The sequence below is a fragment of the Dermacentor andersoni genome, chromosome 5, assembly GCF_023375885.2.
Source record: "Dermacentor andersoni chromosome 5, qqDerAnde1_hic_scaffold, whole genome shotgun sequence".
Lineage (NCBI taxonomy): Eukaryota > Metazoa > Arthropoda > Arachnida > Ixodida > Ixodidae > Dermacentor > Dermacentor andersoni.
In genome coordinates, this window is record NC_092818.1 from 73,778,006 (window position 1) to 73,805,550 (window position 27,545).

The 27,545-nt window shown below is 45.9% G+C and overlaps 1 protein-coding gene across 1 annotated transcript in view; it reads right to left on the bottom strand.

The window, feature by feature from the left end:
* The window catches only part of LOC126531978 (uncharacterized), a 34,731-nt gene extending 7,857 nt beyond the window's left edge, over positions 1-26,874 (bottom strand). Inside the window, exons 1-6 of the mRNA XM_055070797.1 lie at positions 26,788-26,874; positions 18,579-18,735; positions 15,540-15,646; positions 11,406-11,550; positions 7,776-7,991; positions 4,902-5,030 (exon numbers count right to left, since the gene is read on the bottom strand). Coding sequence (XP_054926772.1) covers positions 4,902-5,030; positions 7,776-7,991; positions 11,406-11,550; positions 15,540-15,646; positions 18,579-18,674 — 693 coding nt within the window. The 5' untranslated portion in view covers positions 18,675-18,735; positions 26,788-26,874. The remainder of the gene's footprint in view (positions 1-4,901; positions 5,031-7,775; positions 7,992-11,405; positions 11,551-15,539; positions 15,647-18,578; positions 18,736-26,787) is intronic.
* Positions 26,875-27,545: the final 671 nt, after the last annotated feature.

Here is a 27,545-nt window from a genome sequence, read left to right on the forward strand (position 1 = left end):
GTGTGTTTCCTGTAAACACAGCACTTTTGGATTGTGTGTATGGATGAGTTCTTGCACATCATCAAGATTCCTAAGAAGACCTCTGACATTCCATTGAATGATTTGTGTATCCATATTTAAAGAAATATAGGTGCTGTGTTTATGGAAACGGAAGGGATGCCTTATATTACAGAGCCCTTTCGAGGCCCTGTAATAGGTGTTTTGTTCTTTCTGAAGCGTTCGAGCGATTCTCGACGCTCCTTAGGCGTTTGGTGCGCCTTGGGAACAGGTGTGGTGTCCATTGCCTCCTGTGAGACGCAGGACAAGCGCTCTTGCGAGCGAGAGGTTTTCCGAGAGAGTCCTGCCCCGGAAGGCGAGACCCCTGCGCCCACCAGCCCGGAGGTCGATGGGGCTCCCTGAGGGATTTGGCTGCGCTGGCCGTTGCCAGCGCTGGAAGGGGTCTCGGAGGTTGGGGCAGCTTCGGCTGCGCCCACCTTCGGGGTCGATGGCCCCGTCTGCTGGGTTGGCGGAGCAGCGCTAGCTGCAACCGCCGCGGGGGCAGATGGCGTAACTGCCGACTCACTGCCTGTGAGTCGGACAGCCGCCGGAGGCCGTTGTGACGCTGCCCCCTTACGCGCCACTTCGGCAAAGCTGCTCTTAGGCAGGTATGACACCCGCCTACGTGCCTCTTTGAAAGATATGTTTTCTTTGACTTTGATTGTAACAATCTCCTTTTCTCTTTTCCAGGACGGGCATGAGCGCGAATATGCGGGATGCTCGCCATCACAGTTGACACAACGTGGAGTTTTCTGGCATGTTTCGGAAGAATGTTCATTGTCACTGCACTTGGCACATGTCAGGCGGCCTCGACAGTTCTGTGAACTGTGGCCGAACCTTTGGCACTTAAAGCATCTGAGAGGATATGGAACGTATGGCCGAACACGAAGTTTGATATAACCAGCCTCGACGGACTCGGGGAGGACACTTGAACCGAAAGTAAGTATCAGGTGTTTCGTATTTATCTCTTTACCGTCTCGCCTGATCTTAATTCGCTTAACATTTATGACATTCTGTTCACTGAAGCCCTCCAACAGTTCAGCTTCAGTGAGCTCTAGCATGTCATCGTCCGAGACAACGCCGCGGGTGGTGTTCATGGTTCGGTGCGGAGTAACTGTAATTTGGGTCTCCCCAAATGAGACAAGTTTCGGCAGTTTCTCGTACTGCTTCTTATCGTGGAGCTCCAAGAGAAGATCACCACTTGTCATTCTCGACGCCTTATATCCTGTTCCAAAAACTTCAGTTATAGACTTAGAAACAAGGAACGGTGAAATGTTACGCACTAGTTTGTCTGGCTTTTCTGAGTGGATCACATGATATCTAGGAAAGTTCTGGACTTGTCGTCCGAAAAACTGAAAGAGATCTTCGGTGCGCCCTCGTTTGTGAGGGCGATCAGGGAGTTTAGGAAAAGCGATTTCCATGAGTACAGTAGGGTTTTCGGCCGCGATGCCGACCACCCACCATGGAGCCCAACAGGGGGACGTGACAGGAGTTCCTGCTAGAGAAACCCTGCCAACGCCAGCCGTACATCGCTGCTATAACCAAATACAGCATAACCAAGGCTAGCTAGCTACACAAGGTTAACCCTTGCCGCCGGGAGACTGGGAAGTTAGCAGAAGTGAAGAGAAGGCAGGAAAGATGAAAAAGGCGAGAGAGAAAGACGAAGATTGGAGAGGAGGACAGGAAAAGGCGACTGCCGATTTCCCCCGGGTGGGTCAGTCCGGGGGTGCCGTCTATGTGAAGCCGAGGCCGAAGAGGTGTGTTGCCTCTGCCGGGGGGCCTTAAAGGTCCAAACACCCAGCATCGGCTCAACCCCCAGGATCCCCTTTTCCCCAGACACGGCTAAGCCGCGCACGGCTACACGCGGGAGGGTCCAACCCTCATGTGCTCGGGTACGTGGTGTCGCAACACACCAAACGCCTGCTGACGCAGACGCCCCTGCGGGGGCGTAGACACCAAGTTGCTTCAGTTACTGTGGACGACTCGGTACAATCATTAGTGAAATGTCCACGAGCGCAATAATTTTGCTGACAATTAATTCATCCAAAAAGTTTCGGTTAACGGCAGCTAATAATACCGATTCTTGAGCAGTTTTCAAATGAGAGTAGTTTCAAAGCGTTAGCCGAAGTGGCGTTTGATTTGGACAATTTATGGACACATGTCATGGTAAAGGGACAATTTATGCTTAGCCCAATCGGAAGCTGGGCAACAAACATATGACAAATAACATGTCTTGCCAAGGGGCACTTGAGTCCCTAGGGGTAGAGCTTCAGCAGTGGCCTAGAACTTTACCAAGTCGGTCAGAGGAGAGGGTCCAGGCAGAGACGAGGCAGCGTCACGAACAACAACAAGACGTTCGATCACATCGCTACGTGAACAGCGGCGAGCTCTAAAATCAGCTCGCAACTAGAAGCGATAGTGAATTCTCAAGCTCAAGTTGTCGCTTGCAATGAGTGCAGTCTTTTTTTTTTTTCGTAGCTTCACGGTAACGCTCTCGGCCAGGCAAGGGAGCAAATTAGTACTGTATGCGCTCAGGGAGTGGTCATGTTTTCCAGCCATGTTTGCGTCAGACGTCGCATGAGACACAAATATGAAGAGAAGGCTTACCACCGAGGTACAAACGCCCACAAACACGCCGATTCGGTTGGAAAACTTTACTCTCGCTTGTAGCAGTGGCGTTCCGAGCGATAGCTTGAAGAACTTGGCATAGTTTCGGGTCGCGTGACAGGAATGTTCGTCGCCGAGAGGAACTTCAATGCGCATAAGCATCCGTCGATATATTCTGTTGAGATGCTGGGAAATAGCCTCCGACGAGTTTTCTAAACTGATCCAGAAGATTGATTTTACCGCTCCTAGCTGACGTCATTCTCATGTAGCTGGAATCAAACACTAGGTCTACGCAGTAGGTATATAAATTGGCCATTACCGCGGTCGCATATTTCTTGTCTTGATTGCCAGGAAATAAATATTGGACAACCTATTCTTAAGCGTTCACGAAGCCCATGCTGCAAATACGACCGTCAGTACCCGAATGGACGACATAATGGCGGACCGGAGGGATTCATGTGCCATGCATTCTCCCTCGATCGTCATGGGTTCTGCCTGCGAATGTTTACAAAGTACCATTTACCTTCATCAAAATTTTGCGTAATAAAACCGAGGTAACAGGCGTGATCAATCGGTCGCAACGTCATAACGTTGCGCGAGCATGGACGACAGCTAATATTAACTTTTTGGTAATAGTTGTTTTTATCTGCGTTCCGAACTATCGTCGTTTTCATACCTGGCTGTTTGTTCTTGCGGTCCCGGAAGGTTACCAATTCATATTAACGACTGCTAAGAAGGATGACAGGGAAACTGCAGTGCTTCAGCAGCAATCATCGTGGTGACGTGAGTAGATAATCAAAATACGCGCAATCACAGCGTAACCATCTCAAATGCAGCTACAGTTTGAACAAATTATTGGAACAAGACGCGGTGCTTAATTTTCCCTTCCCATTGTTGCTTTGCCGATGGCCCCGGTGAATAAGTATTGTGTCTCGAGAGCGAACCCTAGTGTAAGTACGTATCAGTATATAAAAAGGTTTACTAAAGAAAGAAGGTAAGAATGAAGAAGGGGCTTTGGTGGCTTAGGTTATGGGTACATGCGCTAAGCAATTCAAACAAACGTTGTCGCCTATGGCTTCGTTCGCGACTTGTTCGTGACGTCACACGATTATCAGCTGGAACGACCATGACTTCACGTGGCGGCACGACGCCGTAGACAACTCGTCGCTTAATTCCAGCTGCTGTGAAGGAATTTCCAATAAATAGCGGCGTTATCTGCTTTTAATGGCCGTAGTGCCTACCGAACGATGGCCTACTAATACACGTGTCCCCTAGTCTTTGTTAGTGCAAAGACTCGATAACTTATTCTTATCTTTGTTTCTCAACTGTTTCTTTAACACTACATCAGAACCGCGTTTTAGTCAGTGCTGCGGGAAAAAAGACAAGTTCTTTGCTTTTTTTTATTTCACAGTCTACGCATGCTTTTGTAGTCTTTCTTTGATGCAACGTACACTTTGGCCGATAAAAGCCCTGCCAGATGTCAATGTACGTAAATAAATGAGCCCAACATTAAAAACAAACTGATATTTTTGGTTAACCTTGCAGGGCCCTTTTGCTTCATTACTGCTTTTAATTTTTTCTTTATTTTTTTTTACAGTTTGCATGGGGTTGGATTCGCTGCCCGGAGTTGATCTCGACCTTATAATTGTGAACGCAGAATTCCTTGTGCCAGGGGATGTTTTCCATACATATTTATTTCGTTGCTCTTTTTTCTAATAAAGCTCCAGTTCCGAGTCTAGAGCATTGCCATGTTTTCTTATTTTTTTATTATGTGTGTGTTAGTACAGGAATTATTTACCATGAAATCGCAGAAACGCGCCCAGCTTACCCTTCTATTATTAAAGACCGAACAGTTTTTCACAACCACCTGTATTAAAACAGCTTGATCACTCATATTTCTACCCGCGCAAACTGCATTCGTACCAAAAAAATTATAAAATGATGTTTGAAGTAAAAATACATACTAACGTAATCAATTTAGTAATTGGTTTGCCCAGCTATCGTAACTGGGAAACGTGGCCCCAGCGTGTCAAAAACGCTTATGTGGCTTTTGCGCTGTTTCCCACGTTTTAATAAGCGTTTCGAGGTAATAAATTGTGTATGTCTATTATGATACGTTAAACACTACAGAGTTTAAGTTAAAGTCAAACACTTTGCTGGCTTTGATGCAGGCGCCTGTAGGTAAAATCTAATGAAGTGAAAAAATAAAATGGTACGACGCTCGACCATCACCAACTCCGCGCTAAAGACTTGCTCACTTTCTTTCGAAGGGAGGCCTCATTGTCGAAGGTGATCGTGTATCCTTTCGACTTGTCGTACGTGACCACGCTCTGGTATTGCTCACTGAAATTTATGTTCTTCTTATACTGCTCGGATTGTTCGCAAACCTGCAGATACAAATAAAGGAGAACATTGAAACTATCAATTTTATGACGATATGCCCATACAATAACTATATCGGAGGAAAGACAGACACAAAATACAGCCAGCCACAGCAAAATACCATTAATAATAAATTAATAATAAAAAGTCATGTTGGCTCAAGATACACTCCTTTTTCTTAAAGATTTCTTGTCTCTACTATCTGAATAAGTGCCAAGTTGAAGCGATGCTTTGAACGAGCTATTTCAATTATTAATTCACGTGCTTTGCTTATTTAAATCAATTCATCAGTACCGTACATCCGAATTATCACACACTTTGAATGCAAGGAAGGTATGAACGATACACTAAATATGTACATTCTATAGACATCCCGTTACTGTATAACTATGCTTAAAAAACACGACGATTCTGCGGATATAGGGAAGTCACTTCAGAAACAAAATTTAGGTGTTCATATGGATATGCAGTTTCTCCGTAATGAGTGCAGTAAAATGCAGCTGTGGAGATGGTTCGATCATGGCAGGTTGGTAACTATATCGTATTGATTTCTGCGCATCCTCTCGGACGTGGAATCATTTAGTGTGTACGAAAAATGCAAGGTATAATGTGTAATAAGCAAGACAAACCTTATTAATGTGACAGAATGGTCAGGGTTGTCCTGAAAGCTTTTACACGTGATTTCAGTGGTAAATCCAAGACAAAACACGCAACTCGGATACCGAACAAGACCCAAACAAGATTAGATGTGGCACATTTGGTGAACAAGGACACACTTGGTAACGAAGCGGGTGCCTTTTACTACTCCTGTGAGTTGGCAGGAGAGAATGGCAGAGGCCTACCGCTGGTTTCTAACCTCAACAAAAAACTCAGTAATGCTCTTCTGTCACCGCCAGAACCACATGATATGACGCTTAGCAACCTCTTTCAAGCAGTAAATCCCGTTGCGACTGGATGGCAAAAGGTGAACGATTGCGATGCATATTCTGAATATCATCATCCAACGTTTGTATAGGCCATACAATTATGCTTCCGAAAGAAACAAGATATTTGTGTCCGCCATACGTCTAGCCTTGCACAGTAGTGGACATCAGTTTTGCGTGTATATCTTAAAATGAGCAAGCAGTTTGGCAATATACTTTCCTTTGCGATACGCTATGACTTGAGCACGTGGATGTGCTCGAGCATATAATTACCTTCTTTTGAGAAGTGTACCTGTCTGCTATGAATGAATTTAGTAGACAGGGAGTCTACTTGCCATCTGATCCGTTCTGCCTACGATCTTTGCGTTCTTTGGCATAATAAGAAATAAGAATGAGTGTCATCACACATGGCATTACATTTGCTAAACATTTTAGAAACTGCCTAAATGAGGAACAAACAAACGATGCAGTAGCAAGAAAGACAGATGAAACTATTGTATAGAAAATTGACCGCCCTTCCACTATTGTGAAGAGGGGTGGAAGCGAAGCTCTGGATCCGTTGCTTTTCGTTATCGTAGCGGTTTTGTTTCGGGCTCCTTCGCGGCGAGGTCGGTACGTTGACGACGAGCCCTTTGTCGAGCGAGTTCCCGGCCGAACGCATGACGCGCGGCTGGCTCCTGCTACCGTTCCTTCAACGCAGCCTGCTCTTCGGCAGAACGAAATAAACGCGGCCTGCCCATTTGACTGCCGGACCTGAACTGGGGGAAAACCGCTGGCCCGAGGCGAGCGTACACGTGATCCCACCCTTTCCCTTCTTTTGAGGGAGGGGACGCCTCTGACTGGCTCACGCCTTGTGCTGCGTCTATTTCTTCATGCACATGGAAGCGCACTTTAAAGAGTGCGTATGACGATCCGACAGTGGCTGAGTCGGTTAGGGTGGAGGTCTCCTATCCCGGAGAATGGTGGCACGAATCCGTAGCCCAGCAAACAATTTTTATTTTCGCTCGGCTTGACTTTTTTTCGTACGGCAACACCAACAGCGAGCCCAACCGAGTGAGGCAATACAAGGTTTGCATGAGAAAGGAAAGCGCGGTTTTCTTGCATTCGACTCCAGCAAGCGCGCACGTAAGTCATTCTTTCTTTCTTTAGGGAAAAATCGCTAGCAGAAATATATGCAAATGATTTACAACCAGTTATCAATCAAACGGACTGATTTACTAACAAGGCACGCAGTGTGTCTGTTCAACCTATGCTATACTACTTAATAAACAATGGAAGTTTCCTAGGACAAGTTCCAGGCGCTGATAGCAGCGAAGCTGTAGCTGATGGTTACGTTGTCAACATGCGCGACAAACATTTTGGTAAGGTACATGCGTTTACTTATTACACTGCTTTCCACTAAAGTTTGTTTCGCAAAATCGGCATGGCATCATCTCCCGCTGTGTTCCTGTCTTGCCTGTTTTTATGTGTGCGCTGTTTTCCAGTTGTTGTTATCACGTTTTACGAGGTTTCGCGAAAAGCTTTTTCTTAACGATCAAATTGGCTTAAAAAAATCGCGGTTGTTTTGCTCCCATGCGCGAGCACATTACACGCGCCTCAGTTCATTATATTGGCAATATTACCAGACACACCCTTTAACTTAGTGCGGGCGAATAAGTGTGCGGTCTGGACTCGCCCCAGGCTCTTCGCAAGATGGGCTTGTGGAGCTGAGGCATGCAGTTTACGTGGAGCCGGGAAACCGAAGCGCTGAAGCAGCAGAAGCAAGCGGCTGTCCCAAGGCAAGTGCAACAGCACGGGTGGCATTTCGAGCGATGTGCGCGGACATACCCGGACTGCTGGGGCGTCTTGGTTGTATTTCGGGTCCCGTTTACGCCGGCCGCATTCGCGTAGCAGATCGAAGTTTCCAATGCCGACAAACGATGAGTCTCGTTCCGGCTTGGCTTTGTAGCGGCGCCCCTTGAGAGTCACAGAGACCTTCACGGGTATGTAACCCGTAAGCTTGATTTTCTCCTCGATGCACCGACCCAGGGCTACACCGTCTTCCTGCGAGGCCAGGTCATTCTTTGTGTTCTTGTGGTATTTCCAATAAAAAAAACGACCTGTAAGTCTATTGAGGCATCAACGAGCTTCATAGCCAGCGAGAAACATTATACGAGGTAGTATTGTTAAGCATCGAGGTTTTGTGAACTCCTGAATTAATGATGAAAAATTATATGAAAGTCCCTCCTTTATTACTCATAGCACTCTCTAGCGAGTATGTCAATGTATATGAAGAAATACAATGTGCACTACGTTAGCTACATACGTAAGCGTAAATTACACGATGTGATCACAAAGAAAACACTGCCTTCCTTAATGCAAAGCAGCGAGAACTATAAAGTGATTTTACTTAGCTCAACTACATCAGCTCACCTGCTCCGCCAAGAGCCATTAGCTTAGACTGAAGTACTGTACACACTTACATTGGCGCCTCCTATACCCAAAGCGTCCACCTAACTTCTTTGGCTCGGCCGCTACTTTCCTATTGCTTAATTATTTAGCTAGCTTATGCATGTCTACCCATCGCTATCAATCAGCTATTATTACACTATTACATGGATTACATGTGTTAACTTCTTTATTTTCCTTTTTTATTACAACCTTGACGCTGCGACGTAACCATTTTTTTTGTGCGGCTCACAGAGTCATCTCTCTGACACGCTATGATCCACGGTTCGAGTCACGGTCAGAAGTATTTTTTTCTAACAGTACCAATATTCTACTATTGCACCATTATAACAATTACACGTGTTAACGTGGCCAATTATGCTTTTATTTGGCAGATATATGGCGTTACAGGACGGACCAATTTTGCTAGGGTGCTCGCCAAAAAATGCTTAAGCACTAAAAACAATACATTTTGTTTACCTGCTATTTATTGCTTGGTTAATTGAACTGACCCTTTGTTAAGTGCGACCTCGCTATTTGACATCCCCCTTCGAGTGCGCCGAGATAATGATGCGCTATCACCAGTGTTGTATCAGCCGATTACACGAATTCCTCTTCAGAACAAACATATTTCGGGTAACTAATACTAACGATAGATAAAAAAAGTATAAGTCGCTTCGCCGATTGTGGAGCGCCTGTTTCGACTGGGAGAAGCTCGTCCGTTGTCATCAATACTAAATAGCTTTGAGAAAAAAAACGAGAATGGCAAAAGACGCAGTTCGCCACGTAGGCAAACAGATAACTATGTTATCTTATGCTCCTCCGACACGTCCGATTTCAAAAACCATTCAAATGAAAGAACATTGGAATATGCAAGCCTGGTTCACCATATACTGAAAACGTGTGGTGGTACGCCAATGGAACTAGTGGTAATCAATGGTCCTTGAATTAAGTTGTTTTTTCAAAGCTTGCGTATGTAATTGGTATTAATCAAGCTATCACAGGGGAGCAGGGCTTGCTTTGCTTGTTTTTTGGGAGTTGCCAAGCTTCATTTTCGTCTAGCGTGACCTGACTGGTGAATAAGATAAAAAGGCATCAGTCATTGCGAGAGACAGATTTTGGTTTGAAACTGGGCTGGTTGGTGTTTCATGTTCTAGCAAATCACAGTGGACACCAGCACGCGCACGAGAAAGACATTTGTCTTAGTCTTTTATTTTCTTTATCCAGGGGGGCGCTATTTCTAGTGGCACCAGTGCTCTATTTTCACGAAATCGAACGGCCGTTGTGGTCGAAGCAGACTACAGCCGCGGTAGTCAACCACGAAGGGAACCCATGCCTAGGAAATCAATGTTGCTCTTTTCTTTTTGCAAAAAAAAAACAACAACAACAAAATGCAGCCACAGAGAGCATGCTGATTCATAAGAAAGCCGAGAGGCCGTTTCGAAGCGGTAAGCTCTAGCCTTCAGAGGCAACGGTCAGCTAGGATTGGAAAAGGAATGTCTACAAGGACGATGTTTGTTGGGTGGGACATGATATTACGGAGAGTGAAGGGCGAATAATTTTCAACCTCTAGGACACTGTACGGATATTTGTTCAAATGAGTTTATGAAAGGTCATATTCAAGGCCTTAATGGCCCGAAGCAACGGGCTGTAAGAAGCTGTTGCGGGGACGTCCGTAATCATTTTGACCATCCGTAGTCCTTTGACGTGCACCCGAAGCTCGGTGCCCGAGCGCTTTTACATCCGGCAATCCGGTTCTTAATTAGCCGTAATATTGTCGCACCGGTGACGTCTTTTAGCCACAAATCTTTCTTCATTAATATATGAATATTATTCCAATGCTTGCAAGACAATAAACCTTTATAAAAGTTATTCTAATTGTAAACTAGGGATACGCGTGGTGAACCATACAACTTATTGTCTCTAAACAGACAATACACACTGTAAGCCCCTGAATAGGATTTTTTCATCAGCATCTATGTCGGCACACTCATACTCGGCTGAACGAGAGGATCCACTGCAGTTTTCTACCTAACAAAACGTGCCCTTTACATGAGTGTCAAGGAAAGAGTGATCGGATATCGTTGTTTTCTGTATTCTGTCCTAAATAGTTAGTAACAGGGAAAAATAGTAAAACTACATAGGCAAACACAGACCTTAGCACCGCATAACATAGCATACTCAGAATGCGACTGTGACCTCTCGACAGCTATGCGCGCTTGTGTCATGGCCGACTTCGAACACCCTCATTTATCAAAGTGACCTTGCTTCACCTCGCATCTTTCATGATTATGTGCACAATGTGACACATTCGCGTGTGATCAACTCATCTCGATCTTTCTGTTAGATACTGCCAAATTTGGTGACGTCTGCCTATACTGTTGTAAATAAATGCGCGACCGATCTTGGGATCGAACATATGTCGTCTAACACAGCAGTCCAGTTCTCTCATAATTTGGACGCGACGACATACATGCTTCTGTGGTGCCAAAGTAGCTTTTTGAAACGCGTGACAACTGCGTCACGTGCAAGTTCCTCGTATTCTTACGTCGTGGCGACTGGCGCTTTGAGATGCTGTGTGACAATGCACTGGGTTCAGGCAGCCTATACATTTGTATAAGAAAGGTAATGCTTACAAAGGACGTGCAGTCGGCCTATAATGCTATTGCATTCAAAGAACATCGCATCCCTCAAGCACTGTCACTTGCTATGACGCAAGAAAATCTGGAGCAGAAAAATTCTTATGCTTGGTTGCGGCCCATTTTCTACTCTTTCCTTTTTCCCTAATGAGCGTCTATTCGGAGTAAACATTGATTTGATATTCCAGAAGTGTTTTTTACCTCTTTATCACGTACGCAACCTTGGCTTCCACTTTAGGCCCCAAATGAAGACACCACCCTCGACAAGATTCGGCGTTCTACTCTTATTGGAAGGAACACATTGTAAATGTAGGCTCCTGTACCCACCGCACTAGGAGAGTTAACTCTGCAAAAAACAATCAGAGCAAAGGCGCAGGGAAGCGGTACTCACGAATAAGTGGCCGTAGCCAATATCTTTCAGCAGGTCTCGCTGAACGCCGTAGAGATTTGGCGGAAGGATGTGGCACCCGCGAATGTGCCGATCGGGGTAGGTGATGTGGCCCAAGATTATTATTGCTGATGGTTTGAACCCTTGCCTGCACAGCAGGAGAGACGGCGCATCGATGAGCATTACCCCACGTTATCCCACACCGGACTGTGGAGGCACACATTCAGATACGATTTTTATCACGCTACTCTGTTTATGTGCGCCAGTATAGTTGAACTATATCTGTTTAATGGACGAGGGTTGCCTACAGTCAACAAATGAAAAACGTCTTTTTTTCTCTCGGGTTTTGGTATTGAGTAGGAAGTTTCTGGCTAAATATCTTCATCGGACACTGAATGACATGCAGCAAGCGCCGTTTGTTGGGCTGGAGTAGAAACAGAGGGCCATGAAAAAGCTTGGCATGCTATTCGCTTTCCTTAGAAACTTCAGTCGGAGGAGACACATATACCAGACATCCGGCTACAACGGTAACGCACCGGTAATGTAAAGCATATGCACACCAATGGCTACTTATGACGACAACAGCCTTGTGCGAGTTCCAAACGAAGCCATAGAGGGCTTGGTGGGGAAACTAACTTCCAATGTTCTGATGGTGTTACTCCCAAATTGCTGAACAACATTCCACAAAATATTTTCTTTTTTCACTCAATGTGCTTACTATCAGTACAGTTCGCAGATTTACATGAAAAATGATATACGCGGTAGCTGGTCCTTTACAGTCTATTTCTTATTCCTTCGAAAACATTTTTAATAAGCTATCAAAGTTAGTAGAATTAACTGCGGATTGTGCGCCCAGGCAGACATCTTTGGGTAAAATATTCAAGCAATCAATTCATAAAATAAACAAATTACTACAATTAAATTATCAATTGGAAACTTTACGGCGCATGTTTTTATAGGAAAGTTGAAGGAAATCGCCACGAAGGTCTAGTTCCGGTTTTAAACGTTTCACAACGGCCGTGTAAGCCGTAAGAATGAGCCCCAAATTATACGTTGAACTTACCCGATTACGCATTTCATATAGCATGGTGGTGTAAGAGGAAGCCAGGCGATAAGGCTCGATAAAGTGGTCCTTCTAGCCCCTGCTGCTGAAGTGACTATGCATTCACTCAGGAGATTCGCGCAGCGCCAATCGATTGAAGATCGCGGGTAGAGGAAAATGCGACGGCAGCTTTTTTCATACGCCTCCCTGCTACATCAAAATAAGGTGTCACTGCGAGGCGCACTTCGCATTGCTGCATGAGTAATCGGGTTAATTCAAGGAATAGTTTGAAGCCAAACGCTTGGGCTTACATGATTGTTTCGAAATATTCAAACACGTAACTACAGTGTTATGGCGATTTGCTTAAACTTTCTGATATAAACAAGTGCCGTAATGATTGTCGCTGTGACATTAAATATCTGAATTAGTTTAATTCGTAAATTGATTATTTTGGTCCTTCGTGCAAATAATATCAGCGTAGGCGTTCAATTAATCTCTTGTGACCTGGTTCCAGTGACTTTGATGGGCTTTGTAAAAAAATTCATCGCAGCAAAAATAAAACACTATAAAAATGAAATTTTGGTTGTGTTTCACATCAATCGCTAAAGACGACGAGAACGACTGGCCCCGAGTTTCCACGTAATGTCCGTCTGTGGAATTATGATGACAGAGGTCCATCATCATCATCATAGTCATCATCATCATCTGCGGTATGATGTTCATGTTGAAAAGGAATCAACATCAACACTGTGCTACTGCAACTTATTCAGCGATGGGTTGTTTTCGCCAAGCAACGTCCTCAAGGAAGCGAGAAGAGAAAAAGCTATTTCCCAGGCCGCAGAAGTGGTATGCGTTCTTAATTGTTAGAGCGTGTGGATCAAGATCCATTACTCTGGAGGCCAAAGCCGGTGCCCACATTTGTAGACACACGCATAGATTTCATTGTTACAAGGATACAAGACGTTGAGACTTTCAGGTACCATTACCTTTGGCAATTCAGTTTCCTGAAAGAACGAAACTCACAATCCCCAACAGGCCTGATTTATCATCTGAATCGATGCCAGTGCCTTGAGCTACGGAAGTCAAACACGACAGTTCTCCGGATACTGCTTCAGAGCTCTCGTCTAACAGCATCACACAAGTTGTCCGAAAAACAGCAGGCGAGAATCCTACACGTTACGGCTTACGCATGGCGAAAACCAAACTCTTTGCACCACTGACGTTTAACTAGTACGTGGTAAAAGAACACTTTTGCAAAGAAAACGAGGACGACCGGTTGCTGAGCTTTGGGCTTCGTTTTCTATAACAATAGCAAATGGGTTTTATTGGCAATAAGCGTCAGTTGCTAATGGGTTTTAAGCTGAAAACGACAGGAGGCCCTGTGTAGAGGGCAACATATTTCATGTTCACCACTTGGGTTTCTTCCAACCCTGAAATGCCCGACGTGGTATATATACTACACTGACGCCTCTTAGTTTTAAGCTTAAATCCTTAAACTTAAATTGTGAGTGCGCTATCACTTATGCACGCGAATTATTTTTTCCGGTTCTGTACATTATAGACAAGGAACAAATCAGGAATGTTGAGCTTCAGATAAATTGAGAGAGAGAGAAAAAGAAGTCATAACAGAAGCGCAGTGAGGTTAGTCAGGCCGAGCTTAGTAGGTTACCCTGCGCTGGGGAAGGTGGGGGGGGGGGGGGGCTGATTCAAAGCGGAGAAGGAAAAGTTCACACTTTGCACTGGTACACACACAATCGAGCGTTCATACCCGCATACTCCGTACGGCTTCATTTCCCTTGAATAAGCTCAGTATTACTACACCCGAAGAGTTGCCGAAGGCCGCACCACGTTTGACGCGATGCCCGCCGTAAGAACAGCTTTTCCTTTCCTCATAATGTCTACAACTAATATTAAACTTGCGCGCGTTATCAGCGCTGATGATTTAATCCTCCACACGAAAAAAGCACCAAAAGCCTAGCTGTGCAATATCACTGTATCTGACTGGTCTGATCATGAAGACTCATCAGAAATTCACAAAGCCTCGTCCTACCACCATAAAAAACAAATTCTAGGGTTTTACGGGCCAAGAACACAGTCTCATAATGATCCACGGCCCAGAGGGGGACTACATTGGGAAACTATTACGATTCATTTTCGCTTCCAAACGTAGTTTCTTAAAGTAGTCCCCCATGCAGTCCCCAAGTGTGTTCCCTTAGTGCTTTCGCAGTAGCCGCCAGAAGTGTTGCGGTCTGCCCAATTTTTGCAACACGCAACTGAGACAAGCCAACGCGCGCGCCCTTTTATATACAAGATATGAACCCTCTCCCGTGACGTCACGAGCCACTAGGCGCAGCGCGCCACAGGTGCATCAAGCCCCCCCCCCCCCCCCCCCCTTGTGTGACGTCACGAACCGCTAGGCAATCCGCGAGATCTCGGCGCTCCTTCATATCGCCGACAACATCTGCTGGTGCGGAGTATAGGTAACACCTCTGGCTCTCACTGCAAAGATTCTTCCGGGTCTCCTGGATTCGAATCCAAATTTTCTTTTTAAATCTTAGTTTATTATTCCTGGATATTTCGGCATAAGCACTTTCCATACATTGTCACATTTTTTTTCTATACTTAGATCGATCTCATACATATAATACTTACATTTTAGCGGTCCTGCCGTAAATGTGCCACTGCCGCCAAACCCCGGCAAAAGGCCCAATGACCCAAGTATTGCTTTTCCACTAAAAATGCATCAACCCACCGTGGTAGACTGATGGCCTTGCGTCGCTAAGCTCGAGGTCTTGCGCTCTATTCCGGCTGCAACAGCCGTCTTTCGATGGCGACGAAATGCAGAAATGCTTGTGGGTACCTGGATTATTGTGCGAGTTGAAGACCACGAACTGGTCACAATTTATCAGGAGTCCCTCATTGTGACGTGCCTCATTATCATATCGTGGCTCTGGAACGACAAACCCAATCAAGAAACTTTTTATTTTTTTGATGCCGCCGTTACGAGCAAGTGCTTGCTTTGTGTCCCGGTGCGATGTCTATACGCTTTGCGCTTACTTTGTATCACTGAACAAAAATTACACGCTTTGTCTCACCCGCTTATATCGAAAATTGTCTGGCAAGTGGTCTTGACCTTGCTGTAGAGGCCCAGCACCGTGAAGCCGGTCTTGCCTGTCACCTCCTTGACTATTTGCGTCACGGCCTGCGGATTATCGAGCCATCTTAGCACTCTGTTAGGGCAGAACCGAGGCACAGCTGATAATTTTCTGTAAATATATTGGCATCTTTTTTTAGAAATATTTCATGCAGCAATGTCTCGTTTAGAATTTCTGCTCACAACAACGAAAATTCAACAAAGCGTAACTTTACACTACGTGTTTCTTTTTCTGCTTATTCCTCTGGGTCGTCCTCGTTTTGGAGGTACTCAGCAAGACGCTTACACTGACGAAGACATGCGTGGTTCCCTCACCTGCAGCCACACCTGCCCCGAGTGCAAACAATCCGCACTAACCTCCACGAAACGACTGTTGTGGTAATGTCCCGTAAACAAAGCGATGCGGAGAAAGCATCTCTGCCATGAAGAAATACCGAGCTGCGAGGGATGGTGGGTTGCCTAGAGGACCATCGCTAAGCCCTAGAGTATCTGCTGGATTTCGCCAAGAAATCAGAGCTATTCAATGGAAGTAGATCCTGCTCCTTGCACGCGTCCACTACTTCTGACCCACTTTCTTTTCGCCATGCTTCGTATTAAGACAAGCCATGCCATCAAACATTTATTCACTCAATCAGTGATCATAAGCGTGGGGAACGCTACACTTCTCAAGGACTCATCCTCCTGTTTTCTGATGCGGGCAGGATAGGGGCTCGTAGCATTTAGCGTTGTGGGCATGGGTCCTTTAGACAGGCCACTAATTCAACTGACAATTGATGAGTAAAAAAGGATTTCCGGTCGATCAAAACTATGAACACGAAAGAACTCGTGTTCCTGCCGTGTTTTCTTTCTTGTGCCTTGTTTGTAGTGCCTCTTATTTCATCGCGGCAACTATCTCTAGCCAAGCGCTGAGAAAATTGTAATATATCACATTAGATTTCTTTTAGAAAAAAGAATTCCACTTCAAATTTGCTCGTGCTCTATTTTATGTTAAACAACCGTTCTATATTATTCCTTTCTTTTCTGGCGCCTGATATATACTAACAAAACAAAAACAGTACTCTTGGCTGCTTCATTGCCAACGTTACCCTTCAAAACATGTGGCAGCCGGCACCATCTGCTGTGATCAGAAATAATAGGCGGTGAAAGCAACCATAACGTATACATGTTGTCAAAACACATCATCAAAATAAAGTATAACAATATGTAACCGTACTAACCTTGTGCTCTGCTTGAAGCAGACACATCGAGCTGTGCTATCGAGACCACACAAGGACAATGCGTTGAGACTCAGAATTTCGTACAAATCTAGTTAAATTATCGTTGTTTAACGGGAGGTTATAACGGATAATTGTAGTGAGCACTGACATCTTTTTGCTCTTTCCTGTATGAAACTATAAAGACTAAAGTGTAACGGTACAAACCACAGCCAGGATGATTAAATTCAGCACCCGAAGGCGACCCGTCCTTACAGTTACTTTTCTGGGGTGAGATTTCATTCAGAAAAGAAAACTCAATATAGGAAGTTCTATCACTTACTTTCAAACATTTCCTACTATAAAGCATTCACGTTAGTTTTCATTCGTTTCTTGCGTGGAGACATTCATGCATGATGTCCAGATGATTCTACCTTCTCGCTTACATCTCGCGCTTAACAAAGCCAAAACTGCTTGTCTCTATTTAAACACGCTGTGAAATTTCGAGGTAGCACTTATCTCGCACGCTTTTTGATGGGGTGTGAGATCAGTATACTTCTGAAGTGTAAAGGTATAATCCTCTTTTTGAAGTTAGTGTTCCAGCCAGAAACATGGCGTACCGCCCTAACATGAAACACCATTGGAAATCGGCAGAAAGTTTCCCTTGGCATTTCTGTAAAAAAAAAAAACTCTCTCAGTGATGCTAGCGTTCGACTTGCACCTCTTCTGAAACTTACAAGACCCAAGTTTGCAATACTCTATAACTGTCAGTCTTTAGCTTCTCGTCATCGCGTTTCGGCACAACCAAAATGCAAGGCACAGCACACGGATGGACTCGACCATCACAACGTTTGTCCTCGTAGCTTGTACCTTCCTCCTGTTGTCTTGCATTTACGTTGTGCCACATCACCATGGAATGCCACCAAGCAGCCATATTCATCACATTTATTAGCTACTCTTCGTTGGCTCTTGGTCCTACATGGAACAACCACGAAGGTAACAGAACCAGTACAAACAATTTATAGTTGTCGCCCTTCTTTGAATTTCCTGCCCTGTATATTGCTTCAAGCATTCTAACACTTTGCTCGTTCTGTCATACTTCCATGATATTAACTTTTTATCGCTATGGGTGGTACGGCCATACGTGCAGAATAAGAAAAAAAAAAAGCTGGAGGACGGTTAAGCTTTGGTTTTAAAAATGGAAGGCGATAGCTTTCAAATATTCCTGACTGCTTCTCACGCTTCCCAGCCACTGCAGCTTATGTAACCGTAATGTTTACCAGCAAAAGCTGTCGGCGAATGCTATACACGAGTGCACGCGCTTTGTGGTAGAAACGCGGCCTCTTGCGAGGGCAGCATATACGCGGAGGCGAGCGCCATCTGCAGGACTCGCAAGGAATGGGGCGCGCTGCTCTCATAATGGTAGAAACGCTGGAAAAGAGGGTTTGAGTTTTGGCGCAACAGAATTCTTTACTCGTGTATTCAAATTACAACATGACGCTAGCATGTCTGTAGGTTGTATGAGTCGTACTTTACAATTTTCTGGCGCATTTTGCTTTTCGAAATTTAGTTAGCTCAGTAACATCTCTGCGCTACACGAAGGGCCTGTGTGGTTGGGCTACGTGGTTCGGACTGCCTTTTCGCATAAAGATGCCCGACGCTGGATGGGGGATGCGGGACGCGGAACGCTGAGGACGCCGCCGGCTATTCTGCGGCATGGGGTTTTTAACACTGTCGCGTTAAAGTAAACCGTACTACCACAAGTAGGAGTTTGTGCTGGCAAATACCTTGAGGGCACTCAGAGCTTCTTGGATGTTCTGTACGGACCACCGTGAATGATCCATGGTTAGGAAGCCGTAGTCGAGGACGTTCTGGTTGCCCATTTCTTTTATTTTCTTCTTCCCCCTCTGCTCGAACAGGTGATCGCTGAAGGCTCGCACGTTGCTGTCACCAAGAAAGTGTGTCATTGAAATTCGGGAAGCTGCGACATTTCCATGATATTCTAAGTGAATCCAGCTCACCATATAGCAAAAAGCTAACACTATCCTTATCATGGATTGAAATAAAAACACTTTTAACTCTGTGGCATTTTCCTTCCAGATGCATTCTTTGACATCAGCGAACTTGATCTTAATTTTATTCTGTAGTCATGGTATACTGCACAATTGTGCATCGCACGGAGGATGAAACATTTTTTTCTTGATTTTAATTCAGACAGCTACACAAAGGAGAGCGTTTCGGTACGTGACGACACTGAAAAGAGAACGCGCCATCCATATCAGTCAGCCTGCTGCACTGTATGCAGCTAATTTCTTATCTGATTTCTTTTCATGTAAAGGACTTTGTAACTCGTACTACATATGCCATGGACAAATAGGTATATTCAACACGATACACTAATCAGTGACACCATGAGGACCACTAGGCAGCTGCTGAGAGATTCAGAGCTAGAGTAAAGCTGTCCTTATTTTTCACAGTCCACCTGTGCGGATATGGAAGTCGCCTCGTAAGTGTTCAGGCGCTATGTGGAGAAACATGACGCTTTTTTATGATATACATGAAGGGAAAAGATTATGTTCATCAATGTAGGAACGCAATCCTGAGCCTCCTACAAGAATGCGTAATGGTTTTCCCGCATGTTTAATGATTGCCCCTGCATATGCGCAGCTCAGACGATAGATTGGCTGTCAAATGAGCGTACACCGTTCTTTTCCAAGAAACAGTAAGAGCCTCTGACACAACTGGCAATGTCGCGCGAACATTTGCTATGGAGGCAGTTTACTATTTCACATACTTTCAGTTGCACCATTAGCCAGAGAAAGCGTTCAGGAGTGCCAGGTGCCTGACCTTACAGTGACGTTCTGAAACGAATTCCACAACACTGCTTACTTTCTTTCTTTCTTCTTGGGGGGGGGAGGGGGTGGGGGTGGCATGGTCGGTATCAAATGTCAGAGGATAGACAGCAAAGCGTTCCTACCAGGCTGTCGGTATGAAGAGCCAACCGCCGGCGTCAGTTGAGCCGACGAAGTATGCAGGAACATGCGTCGGATATAACGTAGGTGTTCGAGTTGAAGCTCAGATATAGCGAAAACTTGAACGAAAGCTTTAAAATTCTTCGGCATACGGAAGGAATTGTGCGAGATATAGTTAAGGGCGTTTATAAAGTCTTGCGGTAGATCTTAAGCTTAGATGTACGTTGAATTCAGCTAGTCGGTTGTCTTAGTTGCAAGGTTTAGGGAAAGATTTTGGGCAGAGGCAAATCAGGCCCCTAAGACTTGTTAAGTGTGTGAGAACACCCGTTTACAGCGTCGCTGTCTTTGACTATCACTTTCTCCAATAGGCATACATATAAGAAGGTCTTCAGTTGAATTTGCTAGCTTTTTTTTTTTGTTAAGAACGTGGAGTTTTAGGACATAGCCATTCCATTTGACTCCTCAGCTGCTTTGCAGATTTTCTCCGCACAGAAATGCCGTCATATTTGATGGAGTTTCGCGTTATTTGGAAAGAATTTTCGGCCGCGGTGGCACACCACTCACGTGAGATGTCGGCCTGGACGTGTGGAATATATTTGCTGGATACATTTTGCAATAATGGAATTTGTCAGCAGTTATTCCTGCAAAACTAGACCTTCATAATGCAACCGCGCCTGTTTCCAACTTATAGCCAATAGGGGGACCAGTAGTTTGTATCCCTAATTCACTTGAGTGGCCCTCCTTTCGTGAACAGCGCTGTTCTTCAATTAAGTTTGCTCATCTGCTCAACAAAATTCCAAGGGGCAACTTGGTGGGCCAAAAGGTCACAGTCATAAACTGGTGCCCAGCACATCCAACTAATGCACATTTCACTTATAAGGTATCACAAAGAGAGGGGTTCAGAGCGCAGTTTATCCCGAGGCAGCATTTCTCGCTTTCGTTTTAAGCAACCCGTACTTCGTTTTGTAATCGTCCTGATTACAAGTTTGAGATGGTATGCAGTCGCATACCATCTCAAAGAAGTTCTGATTGCACTCGGTGGCGTGTATCAGCCTAGCAAACAGGCAAATCGAGCACGAGCGAGCACTGAAACAACCCTATATCCTGCTTTTACGGGACCACCATCGGTGCCGTGCCGTTACGACACATGCATTTCTTGGCAAACTAAAGGAAACTGCTTGGTATAAATGTTAACATAGTAAATTATTTAGGGCACTCTGAATGAGGGGGGGGGGGGTGACTCGCCAGCCCATTTCCTGGTGTTTCAACGCCCACGGCCTCTCCTTTATGCGAAAAACTAAAATTCGGAAAATTTCGCGTTGGTGCTCCTTTATCAAATATAAGGACGAGCGTAGGACCGACGGACATCTATGTTTGTCGTGCTGCCTTTGTCGCCCTGTGTCTTTAACTCCAGCTTGAAAAGTGCCGACGGGCGCTGTATTACCTGAAGTTCTAAAAGCTGTTTATACGAAACCCAGCTTTCACCCGTACGATATGTGTACTTCCACGTCCAATACAGTCGACAGCGGGTGTATCGGAACGCTCACTCTATATCCACAGAGCAGCCGTGGTCCGTCTTTTTGGAGATGGCGGCGGTACTCAGGAACTTTACTAGCGGCGCGCCCGGCTCCTTCACCAGAGTGTCGCCTTGCGGGCGGTAGAGAGAGTCGTAGAACAGGAAGTCGCAGAGGCCGTCCTGTGGAACGCTGAGCCTATCCTGTCCCACCACGCTCACAGTGCAGATGAGTGACTCGCCACTCATGCGTTGCCCTGTGCGCACAAGCAGCCCGTGTAAAACACACTTTCCAGATTGAAATAACACGACGTGTGTCACTTCCAGCGCACAAGGAATCCGATGATGAGCACTAAAAGTTATATGTTTGCTTGAATACTTATAGCGCAACGTGCCATGGGAGCGCTTAAATATTGGCCCGTGGTGAGCATCTGCATTTGCCACTTCCTTTGTCTTATAGGTTTCCTATGTCTTCGTTCTGCAACCACTGCAACATTAGCACTTGATCTATTAAGCCACGATGACGTTTTCTAGCGTGCGGGAAGGACTAATGAAAGGAAAAAAGAAACTACAGCACGAGAAAGCACACCTCTCTGTTCAAGATAGTGGCGTGTGACCTCCCCGCTGTAGTTTTTGCTCTTCGCTACCACAGCAGTTTTCTTGATCAACTTTTTAAGAGCGCGGCATTTAGGCGCCCGTTCTTGCGTTGAGCGTCGGCGGCGTACCTCGTCACCGAGCGAACGAGCACAGCGAAAGATCGAGAGTGAAGGAGGAGCACAGCGGGCGACAAAAGACGGCGAGATCGAAGAATACGCCAAGAGGAAAACGGGGGAAGGAAGGTATGGCGAAAGTGCGAGAAGGAAAGCGTAGTGCCGCTCCAGACGGACTATGACGACGATGACTAAGAGATGGCGCCAGAGTAGGGCGCGTCGTTAAGGTTTCTCGATGCGTTCGCTCGCCTCCGCTCCGTTCGCGGGAGAGCGCGCGCATCGAGGCACTCTGCGCGTCGTCATTTCACCAAAGCGCTGCAATACGAGAGGGTTGTCGGTTGCGGCTGCTGTGAATCACGCCCCCGCTTCAGTCACGCGGTGCCTCTCGCGATCTCCTGATCTGCGAGGCAGTCGCGCCACATTTCGCTCCGCTTGGAACGTGCCGTACGAGACAGATTGCCCGATCCGGCCAATATAACGCGAAATGAAAAAGCACAAAGCTGCGCCAAATTTCATGTTAGGGAGTATCGCAATCGTCGGCGGACCTTTTTTTTTTCGCTTGAGTTGACACGGGGCATAGCCTCGCATTCAAATTAAATATAAGCATGTAGGCCCGTTCCATGCGGATACTACAAAAGAGACTAAAAGAAGGAGTCGTCCATGACCCCCCAGCCATCACTTTCTGGTAACCGTCTGGACGTCCCGCAGGCCTTGACGCGCTTTGAGCAAGTGTACTTCTTGGGCAGAGGTGTGCTCAGCATTGAATGTACGCTCAGTGTAATACCTCTGTCACAGGACATGTGTAATGTAATTCACAGTAAATTGCATTGATACCGAGTGCCATTGCGGTCTCGCGTTCCCTCTCTACACGCGTATACAACAGGGCATTCGCAATTGATGGCGATGTTTATCGGCAGGCGGGCAGTCAGCTATCGACATGTAAAAGTGAAAATCGACATGAAAATTGGTGAGGTGGTCTTGCCACACTTTCGGCAGCGCGCGCGTCTCGTCATCGGTCTAGTTCGCTTTTCGCTTCTCATTATCCACTGACGAAGTTGCAAAGCTGGCTTCCGTGGTTGGTAGATAGGGTTTAACGCGGCACCAGTTTCAAAAGAATATGCAGAAATGAGAAAAAGAAAAGCTTACGAGCATTTGTAAACATGGCCGACAAGAGGTGCTAGTATCCAGTCCGAGACTGGGAACAAGAATGTAGCTGCACAAACTACAACTATCGTACTGTACATCATAAAATTATTAAAAAGTTCATGACAGCAATTATGGCAACCTCTACTCTGATTACATTTCGTTTTAACTTACAGATATCGTAATTTTTTACCAAGCCCCTTTCGTCGAGATTACGTAAGTCCACGCTTGCATGAGTTCGGGAAACTCATTCAACGGGCGAATGTCATTGTGAATTCAATTCAATGTGAATGTCCTTCACTATGCCCCTTTAGATAGAACAAAAATACCATCAAGACGTAATCTCAATCGCTGCGAATAACATTACATGTGCCGTGTGACAGCGGAATAATATGTGTAAGGTGCCATAAAAAGTACGCAAGTCTTCCTGGCCCTTGAGGAACAAGAGATTGTTTGGAACAGGAGTCCCCGAGCTTGTGAGCTTATGTCGAGTAGAGTCATGTAGCTGCGTTAATAACGGTCCGCGGTAGCCTACCCGGTATTGTAGTCAGACGAACCACTGCCTTTTGGCGTTCTGTTACCATCTTTAAATGTAAACATGAACTTAACACTGTAAACCTAAAGCCTTTTGCAATATTTCAGAAGTCTTGGCAGTTGCAGAACGAAGTGACTGTTATATGGGATTAAGACTTGCTTTTCGATCTCGTGAAATTACATTTAATCAACCGTTGTGGAAAGCAACAAAAACGTTGTAGAGAAAGCCAAAGAGCACATTTCCCAGAACACACCTTCTTATTTTTTTTTTTTAATTGTCAACCCGAGAGCTATTCATTCGCACGAAGTCGTACGTACTGGGTAAACGATTCCCACCGCTCCTCCTCCGTTTTCACGTTCAACATTCATTTGGAACTCAGGCGGTGCAAAATTGCGAAATTGTAGCCGGCTTGACAAGTTCACAGAAACTCTTCAGTGGCAGTACCACCCCAAACCTTGTGCTTTTGGAAGCGTGAAACCTACTCATCGGCTGTACATTATGCTGAGATTTGCTCGATAACGTGAGAAACTTGCTCAGCTGTGAATTTAGCAAAAAAAAAATCAAAGGGTTTCCGCACTGTTTCGTGCAAACGGATTGAATGCTCGAACAACCTGGCCATCACAAAAGCGGGTTTAGTTCTTAGTCCTGTTTTCTAGTGAAAGCAAACATCTGTGCTCATTACAGCTCATTTGCACACTACGTAGCGTAGTCGTACAAACCGTTAGTTAGCCGAACATTTCTTTAAATGAAACCGCTAACGTTGTCAAAGAACAAAACAAAGAATTTTGCTCACACACCAAGTCAAGACGAAAATACCGAAGAGGTTAAAGAGCCAGTGCGATGTTCTTCGTCAAAGAAAGGAGCAGAAAAACCGTTCGTCCTTTTTTTACGCCAAGATAAGACGCGGTTTTCATATTATCAACACGTGAGATAGAGATGTACACTCCCCTACCAAAAATTCACAAGCCACATCGGGCGCGAACACGTTGTCGACTACGCAAACTGCACGGACTCCTGAAGCAGTTCTGCCACTCAATTGAAGTCGGTGGTGACAAATGGTGTCCCTTTGCCTCCTCAGAACTTTGGAGCTCTGAGAATCAAATACACGTCTCGCAACAGCACACCAAATCCAAAGTGCTCGTGCACGCTGTGGACTGGAACTTTTCGACAAAGACTGCACCTGCTATCTACTCGCGCTCACTACGTCATAAATTACAGAGTATGGGCACGTGAGCTGCCCAAGTCCAGCTGTGGCAGGGCATTGGCTGTGCGCGTGGTGAGCGCTTACGCGGTGATACGCACCGTATTTTGTAGGTAATCTGCGGCGGATGCTAAAGCTAAGGCCGAGCCGATATGGCTGGCGGCATTACGCGCACCATATATCGCGCGCCCAGTGTTGGAAGGCACATAATACCAATCTTACGAGGCTCCATGAAGAGAGATGCAGCTCGAAGTGTTTGCGACCCACCACCGGCGCTCTTCATCGCGCCTGCATTGTGACAGTGACTGTTCGTGGCCATCGAGTGAGATCTGTTCGTGTCTGCCTGAGCAAGCATGACACCTTGCTTCTCAATTCGTTTAGTAAGCGAATGTATACTAAAATATGTGCCGTCGATAAAACTACGAACATTACTTCGCATAGTCGCCTAAAACCTTGCCATTGTCCTCAATGCTTCGCCTCTGGAGGGAAAGTGCGACCTTTAATGCATAAGCATTCTTTGGCGAGTACCCCAGCAAAATTTGTCCGTTACGTAAAATGTGTAATGCCTTGTATTTACACAAAAATGCGTAATTTGCGAAGCTAAGACCTTTAATCGTCATAGTAGCGTAAATGTATAAGAGTGGTAGCGTTATCAGCGATAAGAAAGACTGGAGCCAAGAAAGAATAAAATTCATCAGAGAGAACACCCACAGCGATACACAGCGCTCCACAGAAAATACATGGGGGAGCCTAAATTAGGGGTGGGCCAACTTGAAGTTTCTGGCTGCGCCAACTGAAATTTGGCGGACCACCAACTTAACTTTTGGGGCGGGCCAATTGAAACTCGGGGCTATCCATACGCATATTTAGACAACTCCAGTGAAGTTTCTACATTCATTCTTTTATCTCGACTTGCTCAGTGGACGCAGCCACTTCATTTTCTATGTTACGCACAGACGGATTTTTGTCGAACCCTTGATAATAAAAAAAAGTACATTTCAGTGGAATTAAATCTGCTGCCGATGATTTAGGAACCATATTCCAAGGCGAAGAATTCAACGAGCAAACTGGTGGTTTACTAGGTGTTACCATTAAACACGAATTGGTTGAAACATTTCCGACTCATAGCGCCACCAACTGCGTCAGCGCGTCCACCCCCTTATCCGTGGATAGGGTTAGGTGTTTATCGAACGGAAGAGGGCTTTGCGAGGTACTACGGCAAAATACATGAGCAGCGACGCTATTTAGGCACCTGAAACGTTGAACCACTGTAAGAAAATGGGCGAGAAGACTTATCTGGTACATATTTCGCTAAGGTTGCCGCGTGCAGAGGGGCAGAGAAAAAAACATGATACCTAAAATGAGCGATACACATTCAGCATACTCGACAGGGTGAGAGAGATGAAGTGAACGGTGGAAGAAGTTATGATTTAAATAAACAGCACTATCTTTAGAACTCAGGTCAAGGTACCTGGGAATTATTTAAGAAATTTCGCAGATTACTATTCATGTGTGGGCTTTGTTCTCACATGCCCAATAAACCATGCACCTGTTTTATTGAATGTAACATGTTCTTAAAGGGCGTGGAGAAAAAAATGAGGAGCCACATGCTAAGCGCATCTTGCGTTCATTATGCTAAACCATGTCCTTCTAATAGTTTTCTCCATCCTCATGTTTTGATAGCAAAATCAAGTAGATGCCAATAATGAAGCAGTTACCCCTCTAGTGGTCTGGATTTCTGAAAGACCTCTCAAAAAGGTGAATGATTCTGACGGTCAACAACAGCAAAATGTGCTGGAGTGTTCCTGAACTAAGGTTGTATGTAAGCAGCCCACCAACCAGCCAGCCTTGGCTGTTGCCGCGTCTATAATGACTGTAATATATCACTCCATAAGAGCGTCTCAGTAAACAGGGCATCTCACTTTCACGTGGCTCACTCGAATCTCCGCTTGGTTTCATCGTTGGAGGCATTGGCCATGTAGGCATTGGGATGGTAGGCTTTGGCGTAGTAAGTTTCGGCTTGCTAGGCTTCTGTGTTGTTGGAGACGGCCTGGTTGCTCTCGGCGTCCTTGGCGTCGGCGTGGTGGGCCTCGGCGTCCTTGGCGTCGGCGTGGTGGGCATTGGAGTGCTAGGCTTCGGCGTGGTGGGTTGCGCCTTGGTGGGTTGCGGCTTGGTTGGTTGCGGCTTGGAGGGCTGTGGCTTGGGGGGTTGCGGCTTGGGGGGTTGCGGCTTGGGGGGTTGCGGCTTGGGGGGTTGCGGCTTGGGGGGTTGCGGCTTGGGGGGTTGCGGCTTGGGGGGTTGCGGCTTGGGGGGTTGCGGCTTGGTTGGTTGCGGCTTGGAGGGCTGTGGCTTGGGGGGTTGCGGCTTGGGGGGTTGCGGCTTGGGGGGTTGCGGCTTGGTTGGTTGCGGCGCAGTGGTGGGCTTGGGCATGGTAGGCTTTGGCGTGGCGGGCTTGGGCGTGGAAGCAGGCTTGAATGAGGTAGGTTTCGGTTTCATTGGTGTCGGCAGTATCAGTTCAGCACTGGTCGAAGCCGGCTGAGCCGCCGAAGCCATCGACCACGCTGCAGGAGGCGAGGTGCGAGGTGAAATAGGGTCCCTGGTGACTAACTCTGGCGGTCGTGGAGCGGGTTTAACCGCGTTACCAGTCGGGCCTGCGCTTGCCACTTTTACCATGCTGGAG